At 37.0% G+C, this 11,121-nt stretch overlaps 1 protein-coding gene across 5 annotated transcripts in view; it reads right to left on the bottom strand.

Annotated features, from left to right (window-relative positions):
* The window catches only part of clip1a (CAP-GLY domain containing linker protein 1a), a 43,894-nt gene that overhangs the window by 20,512 nt on the left and 12,261 nt on the right, over positions 1-11,121 (bottom strand). For all 5 annotated transcript variants that reach the window (XM_035526027.1, XM_035526028.1, XM_035526029.1 and 2 more), the window contains exons 9-15: positions 6,250-7,167; positions 5,725-5,841; positions 5,544-5,601; positions 5,229-5,312; positions 4,946-5,102; positions 4,267-4,432; positions 3,418-3,633 (exon numbers count right to left, since the gene is read on the bottom strand). In XM_035526027.1, the coding sequence (XP_035381920.1) occupies positions 3,418-3,633; positions 4,267-4,432; positions 4,946-5,102; positions 5,229-5,312; positions 5,544-5,601; positions 5,725-5,841; positions 6,250-7,167 (1,716 nt within the window). The remainder of the gene's footprint in view (positions 1-3,417; positions 3,634-4,266; positions 4,433-4,945; positions 5,103-5,228; positions 5,313-5,543; positions 5,602-5,724; positions 5,842-6,249; positions 7,168-11,121) is intronic.

Raw genomic sequence — 11,121 nt, 5'->3', positions numbered from 1 at the left:
CAATTATTATTATTTATTAAAAACAAATCACACAGCTGAATTCTGCAACTTATCTCTAATTTTAATGTCAAGATAAGAAGCAGTGCAGCTCTGTGGTCTGAAGTGAGGTGATGAGGCAGGGATATATGAGGCACCAGATTAGCTACTATTTATATTCCTCATTTTACAATTTTCATATATTAGCAACACATTTAAAATCCTTCCCACCCCCCACCCCCTCACACAATGTGGTTTAGGTTTGCAAATATTTGTTTAAAAATATGTTTACTGAGATTTAAATAATAATTTAATAAATGGATAACCTCGATACTCATCATTTATAAGCACCAGAATTCTAAATCACCTTACAGGATGAAGCATTCCAGCCTACAGGTGGACATGAACTGGAAATATGTTTAGCATTATTTCATGTCTGTCACACTACTGCAGTGATATTAATATTGCTTGATGCATTAAAAGATATACAAGAAGCAGGAGAGAAAGCTTATTTAATTGGTGCGCTCATGAGCTGTTCAAATTTGCTCACTCCTATTTCCCCTTTCATTTTGGTATATTAAAGAGAGTAGGCTCTGCTGCGGCTGTGGTGTCTCACCCCTGCTGTGATGTTCTACTGTAGCAGTACAATCTGTGTCTCTGTATTTGTTCAGACGTCTGTTGTATAACAGTGCAGTGTTGTATAACAGTGTCCTTGATGGAACTCATTCTTAATGGTGGCACATTTATTTGTACATAATACAATATTTACATTTATCTCAGGATTTTCATCGTTTTTGTAAAGGCAGAGGTTAAAAGCTTTACACCAAGTTGTTTTGTTGTAGTAATAAAATGTGAATGTGACACGTGATGAAAATGCATATCAAATAATGATGTGGCAAATATTACATGCACTGCCATTTTAAAACTATTATCATATAACGAAATTATGCACCAAAGAAATGTGGACAAATTATTAATAGTCAAATGCCCATGGGAAACTCCATGCTAAAAATAAAGATACATGTTTGTTCACATATCAAGATGTCCTACTCACACCTGTCTACCATCACCTACTTTGGAATGCAAGAAGTAACTTCCTTCAAAAGTCAAGAATGCAACAAAAAGAACGTGAACTGATATCTTTACCAAATTTGCACTTGTTATGCAATGAATTAGGGAACACAGAGGCTGTATACAACGATGCTTTGTGGACTTCATTATAACAGACATATTTTGCCCACAGCTGATAACCAGCTTGCAGAAGTTTCATTCTTACACCAGGCTGAAGACTGCTGTCATGCGCTCTAGCTTGCACAAAGAGATAAACAGAAAACTTGAACTTGAATGTACATCTCAAATGCTTCAAGTTTCTTAACTTTTTTGATTCACACTAGGCATTGAAGGTCCAGTGCTATTTCAATACTATACGGTAGCAAATGATTAGATTCCATAACATTCAATGCTTTCAATACTGAATACAGCCTAAGGTACTGAATCAGTATGGAGAAGAAATGATGACATCTTAGCAAAGATAAAGGCTACACTGGGGAGCTTTCTTTAGTGATTAGTGAAATGTTCTGTTGAGAACCGTTGTTGTTTTTGAGATAATTACTTGTCTTGCCATGTGAACTGAATTAAACAGGCAAGGAAACTCCCTAATGTAATTACAGAAGAAGAAAGTTTTAACTATTTAGATTATTGTATAATCATTTTACTTGTATTTAGCCAGATTACATTTAAAAATTGAGCTTTTGCAATCAGATTTTTTCTGCGTTCAATCCAATATTTTACGTTCAGACAATGAAAGGACTTTACATTTTTGTGGAGTTTTTATGCCAAGGTATCATTTTGGTATCAAGAATTGTGATACTACACATGGTGTCAGTTTAAAAGTCAAAATTCTGGTATTGTGACAAGCCTACATAGCTGTAACAAAACTTGTGACAAATTTTTTTTTTTTATATTAAAATAGTTTTTAGTGAATCATTTATTTATTTGCTTTTGTTTCCCCATCATGCTCTGACTCTAGTTGCTTTATTTGTATTGTGCTATCAAATGTTCAAAGGTTTTTTTAATGTAAATAAACAAACAAATAAATAAATAAAAAGCCACAAAATAACTTTTTTTCTTTATTTAAGAAATTGTTGCTTAAAATTAATGTCTTAAATATTTAAAAGATTTTCTTAAAATTTCCTAACATTGCTAGCAAATCAACACAATGTGATCTAAACACTGACTGGAAAAGGGTCTACCAGCATACTAGACATAACATCCAGACTCCAGGCTGGATTTTTATGCCATGTATGAACACACAGACAATGCTATGGGAATAGGCTTCAAGTGTGGAAGAGGGAATACATTAGTGTTGCAGTAAAAGTGAATTCAGTAATGTTCCATGTTTTGTATTCGAAAGGGGCTATTGGAGTCAACATCAAAATTTAAAAGATAAGGGATATTTTGCAGTTTCTTATATTTTCAGTTTGTGATAATGTTGTGGTCTCATTCACTACAAGGATGCACACATCTATCCTTCTGTGTCATTACCAGAGAGCTGGCTCTTTGGTCCAGTGGTCAGACCCAAGTTTGAGGTATAAAAATCCCAGTGTGTGAACTCTGGTGAGGGACACGGGTGTAACCCTGGATGAGTAAGGGTTGGAGAGTGAAGGATCCACAGAAGGGGTGAAGCACTAACGTGAAGCACTGGTGTAGCGGTCAGGGCACATGTTTACCTCCTGCATGACCTGGGTTTGAGACCCGGGTGGAGTTGCTTCACCACAGTGATAATAATAATAATATTATAATAATAATTTAATGCATATCAAAATAGCCTTAAGCAAAAGGCTAAGTCTGTTGATGTATTCTTCTATAAATGGCACATCTCTTTATGCTGTTAATATGTGCTTATTTCATACATGTCCTAACAAAGCCACAAATTCATGTTGTTGATAATTATTGTTCTGAGCAAGCCAACCTTGTATTTAAAAAAAACCAAGCCACTAAGGCCCTGACTTCTGATTTCCTTAAGCATCTATGATTGTTTCAATGTAAGCCTATGCTTGTTCAGCCTCTGCACTACACCCAGCAATGAGGACAGCAGGCTGAGGCAGCACCATGGACAGGCACCCTCTGGCCATATTAGAAATGGCTCCTTTTTAAACATTAGAGGTGTTCATTTAATAATGTGTTTTTCATTACATCTGTCAGCATGTGGAGCTTATGATTGTTTGATAACTGATTCATTTTCTTAAAGGCAGATATGGGTCATGATTTAGAGGTTAAACAACTATTGTAACATTGTAAATAAAAACAATCTATCCATTGACACTCGTCAGTAAATGTCACGCAACGCTAACTTTTCCATGTCATTCATTTCCATCCCAATTGCTATGTATGCATCAGATTAGCATAATGCTGCTAACGTCAATCATGCTTGCTTCTTACCTCTGCCTTTTCTTGAAAAGTCATCAAGTGCTCTGCCTCTTCTTTGAGCCTCTGGCACTTCTCCTCAGAAGTGCAGAGTTGCTGCTGTGCTGCTTCAACCTGACACTGGAGCTCCTGCAGCTCCTCTGAGTGCCGCTCCAAGGCACTGGCCAGAGCCTTCTCTGAAGAGGTCTGGGTATCTTGCACTGTAGCCTGAGCTTCCTCGACACTTCGCTCCTATGCAGCAATGTACAAGGAAAGGAAGCTTTAATATTATAAGCAATATACATAAGTAACACACATCCACCTTGTCCAGAAGTTAATTCAAAAATTCTTTGTCTGACCATGCTTTTAAAATAAACATTTTTTGTGTTTATTATTATTTTAGGGCATGTACATTATTTGTGGTCCTTTAACAAGATTTTAAAGTCACAAATGTTTCAACTTTCACCAAATCCTCTTTAAAAGTTTGAAGTCTTACCAAGTCTATTTTTATTAATGGCAAACATTGCACTGAGGTGAATAGATGAACATCTCAAATCATCTTAAATTTATAATAATGATGTTTGTCTAGCATTACTCTAGTATTGTATCTAAACATATTATGCAAGTTGAACTAAAAAATGTATATATTATTTTTCACTTAACAAAAAACTGCTGGATGCCTTGTTGATACCTGGTAGTAATAGTAATTGTGTTTAAAAGTTTGTATAGTAAATGTCACAAAAGCTCAGATCTCTTAAAAAATTAAAAATAAAATAAGTCAAAAATTTGGTGTACTCTGCTAAAAGTAACAATGCCATCACTGTGTTGATACATAATGTTACACTTTATTAAAATCTACTACAGTAGACATTTCTGATCTCTTACCAGAAGCTTTATCTTTTCCAGTAGGTTGCAAACCTCTTCCTGGTGTTTCTCAGTGATGTCCTTCCTCTCCTGGTTTGCTTGTTCCTGCTCCTGATGCCTGTTCTCCTCGGAACGAACCACCAACTCCTTCTGTTCTGAAAGCTGATTGTGAAGTTCCTCGATTCTCCTGTGAATAGAATTTTTGAGGTTTTTTTTGTTATCAGTAACTTTTCAAGTTATTAAAGATATCCTTATTATTTAATCAGGACAACTCAAGCATTTATCATTAAAGTATCAAAACATTATTTGCTCAATCCTGATTCTTCAGGATATTTTTAGTTAATAAGTTTATACTGCAGACTAATCTTGGTTACACAATACCAGCTAACCTACCAGCAACACCACTTCATAGTGTAATGTATCCCTTACTTACAATTGTAAATTCATTAACCACTAGATTTTCTATACTATATACTTTAACCACCTCATTTTACAACAAGTCTGTTGTGCATGCAAATGTATCAGACCAATCTTCACACTTTCAAAAGAAGCCTATATTGGGAAGGTTAAACACAATCTGTTAGAGACACTAAATCAGTAACAAACAGAAATACATCAGCCAACATAAAAAACTCATTTAACTCAATATGTTATGCCTGCTAACTTGTATAATATGTGCAAATTATGTTATAAGATGCACCTGTCTTTTTGATTGAGATCTTCCATTATTTTTGACAGGTGAGCAGAGCTGTCTCCGGATGACTTTATCAGTTCGCTAATGTCATTTTCAAGTTTAGTCTTATCTTTAGCTAGCTGCTCAATTTTCTCTTCACCTGCTTTCGACTTTGCCTCCAGACCTGAAAAGAAAAGGAAAATAGAAGTGCACAGGCTTTTTCTAAGAGACAATTATGTATAAGCGAATGACAAATCTTAAACCAGGCTGAACATCACCTTTCTTTGTATTACAATCTCCGAGCACTTACCAGATAACTGGACCTTGAGCGTTTCTGATTCAGTAGAAAGAGATGTGCATTGATCTTCTTTTTTGTTGAGCATTTCCTGTAACTCTATAAAAAATAAATAAATAAAATAAAATAAAAAAAGTAAAAACGTTAAAAAAAAAAAAAAAAGTGACAATGAAAATCTAAAAGAATAAGGTATAAGGGTTTATGAGGATTAACCAAAAAGAATAACACAAAAGTCATACAGCTGTATCCTTACATTAATAACAAATGGTACAACAGAAACCAGCCTCACAATCTAATGGCAAAATAATGAATCTATGTGCATACACTTACTTTGCACAGCATGTGCGGATTCTGTCTTTTCATTTAAAGCTGCTGTATGCTTTTGTTTCTAAAAATCAAAATAAATAAAGGAAAAAGGATTAACTTTATGCAAGAGACAATGTAATTTACAGAAAGAGGATTCATTGAACTTACCTAAAACTACAAGTAACCCACCTATGTGGTGACTTACCATATCAGAAACTTCTTGCTCCAAAGAGCTGCTGTTTTCCCGCAGTGAGGCCATGCTCTGCTGCAGTTGCTGCAGCTCCTGCTGTTTGCTCTCCAACGCCGAGGTCAGCTCAATGACCTAGCAGCCATAGGCAATGCACATTGCCGGAGGAGAAGCATGAAACAATAATGCAGACGTGTGTAGTGGTGGAAGGAGTGAATGAAAGTCACAGGAGTGTACAATCAACAAGTTTGGATCATTATTGAAATGAGGATAACAAGCCACTGGATGTAAAAGACAAATGCTAGTTGTCAAAACAACAATTTCCCTCATTTAAATGAGTAGCAAACTAAAATGAAACAAATTCTGCCAATTATTGCAAGTGTGTAGCAAAGCAGAGGGCAGCAACCACGCCTGGTTTCGAACCCAGGTCTTCTAGGTGGCTTCACTACAAAGTGTGTACAATAGTTTAGAAGGGTAATATTGCCAAAAATTAACATCTGTACTGCTATTGGAATGAGTGTAGGGTTCGACATTTTTCCCTACCTTTCCTTCTTGCAGCCTGCACTTGCCCTGTGCTTCTTCAAGATGTGCTAAAAGACTCTGGAACTCCTGATCGCCATGGCTCTGTTGAGACTGCAGAGACTGAAGGACCGCATGTTGATCCTGAACCTCCCGAGCCTTCTCATTCACCTGCTGTCCGAGCTTAAGCACTTCCTCGTCTAGCTCTTTGACTCTAAGTTCAGCATTGTGGAGCTTGCCCAAAGCTTCCTCCATCTCCACTAGGTGTTGTTCCTCCGTGCTCTCCAGGTTAGTACGTAGAGATTCCACCAGGTGCTCCTTCTCCTCAGTTAGAGTGAGCAGCTGTTTCCGGAGCTCTTCGCCTTCTTGCTTCCATCTCATAGCATCAGCAGTGTGCCTACCCATGCACTCCTCCAGCTCCAGCTTGTGCTCTGCCTTCAGCCTTTCCAAAGCGTCTCTCAACTCAACGAGCTCGGCCGCATGGGAATCACCAACTCCCTTACATGAAGAGGCCTTCAGCTCCTCCATTGCTTGCTGATGTGAGGTGATGGCCGAGGCTAGCTTGGAGCGCCACAGCTCAATAACATCTGTATTCTCCTTTGCAGCCTCCATTAGTCGAGCACGAAGCTGCTCGTTGTCTTTGGATAAAAGTGCTAAGGAGGCCTGCAGTTGAGCTGTGGCCTCGCGATGCATTTTTTCTTCTGAATCGATCTTCGCACGCAGGGTGGCCTGCTCTGCGTCATGGCTAGCTGCTTGAGAAGACGGATGGGTGTGGAGCAAAGAGAGTTCCTCCTGAAGGACTGCAGTGGCAGGGTCCTGGCTAGAAGCCCTATACCCAGGCTCTGCCTCCAGGTGCTGCCGAAGGGCAGCAACTTCTTTGTCCCGCAACGCAAGGTCCCTCTCCAGTTCCAGAATGCGAGACTTCTCAGAGACTGTGGCAACCTGCAGACAGGACAAACTAATACTCTCACTCATTTCACACCCGTGGCTTTTGACGAAGGTATGGAATTAACCATTTTGTGACAGCAAGCTAACTGATTGTGAATGTTGTAATTGTTGAAAAAAGATACACCAAGAGCACATTAGCAAAGCAAGATTAAAGGGTGCTATATAAAAATTTTAATGGGGGAACAGGAAATGGAAGGTCAGGAGCGGGACAGGGTTGGGGAGGAGCAGGGCCACTTCAGTGCTGCATTGAGTTCCAAGCAGGCCTGCTAGACGCGGCCAACGGGGCTACACAACATTTTGCTTATAAAGGTCCAACAGAGATGTGGAGCTTAAATGGGAGCTCATCAGGAAGGAAAAGTCAAAACACAACAAGGCTGTGAGGATGAATGGAAAGGACTGGACTAGCATCTACACTATAAATTTAACACATCTGTTCTGTTGAGCGCTTGGGGAGTGCATGTTTGTTTAATATACACTTTTCCCATTGCAGCTCCAAAAAAACTACGGACGCATTATTGTATGAATATAGTTATGAACAAATATGTATAAACAATAAATAGAAAAATCTAGTCAATGCTATTTAGCTAGTTTTTGAGCTCCATGTACCCAACATACAATTGTTTATGCAAAGTACTTTTTTTTTTCTCCCCACATTTCCCATGCACATGCAACTAGCAACACACACAAAAAAAAACTTAAGAGCAAAACAAAAAGATTGTCCTACTTAATAAACCATGAGCATTTCTCTCCTGACAGACAAAAACGAATATGTGCCAGAGGCTGTGTAAAGTGGATGGGACTGATCAAGTCGGTAAAATTCACTTCATGACTTAGCTAATAAATCTGCTCTAATGTTATTGAACCAGAACTCATTTAAACTCCTTTCCAGCCACTAGAAGCAAGTTTGGAACTCAATGGCCTGAAACAGCCCCTGACAAAAACACCCCTGTTGTGATCATGATCAAAAGGTTGAGTAGGCTGACAAGGTCATGGCTATATCTTGAGCAGTTGCTAAGATATGGAATTTTATAGTATTTATATTGATTTGCATATACTAATAAGAAGACAGACCTGGGTCAAATACCAAAATCATTTTGTATTTTGTATTTGTCCTGTCCTGTATTTATTATTGTTCATTTAATGACATTTTGCACTATATTGGACTGTTTGCACTTGTGTAGCATGTTGTCTGTTGCACTGTTGTTTTTGTGTTGCACCATGGTCCTGGAGGAACATTGTCTCGTTTTTGTTGTGTACTTGTATATAGCTGAAATGACAAAACCTCTTGAACTTGAACTTGTTCTTAAAACTCGTACAATGTTGCGATGGCTTTTTAAAAAAAAATATATATATATATATATATATATATAAACAAATATTTTTATGATTTATGGTCTCTTTTGGCCCACATGCTCTGAATATTTGCATTTGTGATTCTATCCTCTCCATGTAATAGAACAACTGATACCTGTTCTGGCATTATTTAATTACTATCCAATTACATTTAGAATTCAAAAGGTTTTTTTAATTTAAAATAAATGAAATGAAAACAGAAGTTGATTAACTGGCTTTTGATTATATTTTTAAGGATTTTCTTTGTCAATTAATTTATTTTAACAATTAAATTCACTGCTAATTTCAAAATTTTACTGGTACTTTTTCTGTTTTTAGTAAATCAACATCATAATACAAGAAACATTACACATTCTCCATGCCTAGAAACTACATGCTTTAGTGCAAAATCAACCACTTATAAGCAACCCTAATATGTCTAGTATAGTCATTTTAGAAGGACTTTGCACTTTGATTCATTTTTCTTTTTTACATTACACATTATATTTACTTAATATTTCACTCCTGTGATGTACCGCCAATGAGGAAAATTCAGGTTTTTGAGTTTTTAATGGTTTATGCAATGTACAAATTCTTGAACTTGTAATGGGTTATAAGTAAAATTAGTGTTGCACTGAGACGTACTATTGATCCAGCATCTCTCTGGCAGGCAGAAGACCCACAAAAATCATGAGGTACCTAGACCTCTCTACATACAGAAAGGTAGATATATAACGTAAGACTGCAATTTAATTCACCTTAGTTTTTAATTGCAAGCTAAAGGCCTTGATGTCCCACAAACAGCAGCCATGCCAAAAACACACTACCTCTAGCAGACAAAGCTGAAGCATGTTCATTTTACTTTGTCTTTGATGACACATTTAGAAATCTGATGACACATTCAGTCTTTAACCCATCAATAGTACATTTGTAAGCAAACAACTGTATAATCACTTGGATTTTACACAAAGTCGATTAGATGTAAGACTAAGAGTTTCTGTAAAATGGGTTGACGCAATTCTAACAATATTTCATATTTTTAGTAGACCAAAACACATTAGGGGCTGTCATTTGTTGTGGTTAGTAAACTATTGTCTATTAGGATCATAATACCTATTATATTCATTATTCCCAGATGTACAAGGCTCTTACTGGTAAGCATCCATAAATGACTAGAACACTGGTAATCACACGTTAGCAAAACGCATGTTATGCTAATTAATTCCTCATCATATAAATTTGCTAATCTTGGTATTTACAATTTATTAGTATGTCTAAAAACCAGCGCAAACTGGGCCAAGTTTTCCAACATATTAACACAAAGGTTATCGCTAGAAGGTAACTTAAGGATGAAGGTAACTCTTAAGATCATTTAACACGACAATGCTTTTTAACAATGAGTCTGAGGTGTATTAATGGAATGACTTAAAAATGCCCATTATTGATATTCCAATAACTAATACAAACTAATATTAATAAATCTACTTACTATTATCTGATGTTAAATCATTTATGTCTCTTATAACCCAATACATATTTATTGTATTTACCCACTTATAATGGCTTATATAATGCAACTTGTGTATTAATAATTAAACATAGAAAATGTAATGGCAATCTTTGATGATCTCCAAAAACTTAATTACATGCACATCTGCAAATGATTCAAATTAGACATGTTCCTAAATTCTGCACAAGTCCTGAAGTACTTAAAAGGCTAAGATGTTTCAACTATGTATTTGACCCAGGGCTGAGCATGAAAAGCTACGAAAAACTGTGTATTGTGAAAAGAATATAAAAGAATGTGTTTGTAAAAGGCTATAAAATGCCAGGGTTCATTTGTGTGAAAAATTGTTAAAACTAAAGCAGGCTGTGGAATCAGACCAAAAGAACAAGTTATTTTCAACCGATTTATGCCGAGCAGCCAAAATTCCTGGAAATTACATATCGGCCAAGAGATATCCTCAGCCATCACTGCCGAGGCATACGTAGAGATCCATTACCCTAGAGTCTTCTAACTCCCTCTGGAGTTTGTCAGCTTTGGTCTTTTCAAAGAGCAGACTTTGCTCGAGCTCCTTAAGAAGGGCATGCTCCAGTCTGGTCTGCGTCTGTTAGTACAGAAGGGGGAGAGGAAAAGAACACAACCAGTGCCACCATCACATGCCAGCCCAATGCAAAGGGTGAGGAAGGGAAGAAGGGTGAGTGAGTGGTAATGTCACATGCAGGCCAGGGTAATGCCACAGCTCAGGATGTATGGAGACTGGTGAGGTAAAGGCAATGATTGATGCAGAAATGCTGATACACAACTCAGTTGAAAGGTGCTGGTGAATGATTATTATGAAGGCGAAATAGTGTAAGGTGCTGTAAATGAAAAACTGAGCAGATGAGCAAGCACACAGCAAAATTCCACAATAGAGAGGGAGAGACGAACAGATTCACACTTGCTAAGGACTAAATTCAAATGCAGTCGTAAAAAGAATAAATCTAACCTCAGACAAAACAAAATTACTTTGCCATTAATGGTATCTAAAAGCTACTAAACAAAAGTGCTTTATTCCAGACCACTCTGTACAGCTCCCTCATCCTTGTAGTGGCCACTCCAGTGTATCAATAAAA

This window comes from Electrophorus electricus, chromosome 5 (genome assembly GCF_013358815.1).
Source record: "Electrophorus electricus isolate fEleEle1 chromosome 5, fEleEle1.pri, whole genome shotgun sequence".
In the NCBI taxonomy this organism is placed as follows: Eukaryota; Metazoa; Chordata; class Actinopteri; order Gymnotiformes; family Gymnotidae; genus Electrophorus; species Electrophorus electricus.
The sequence above is the reverse complement of the archived record's forward strand: the minus strand, read 5'-3'. Positions and strand labels throughout refer to the sequence as shown.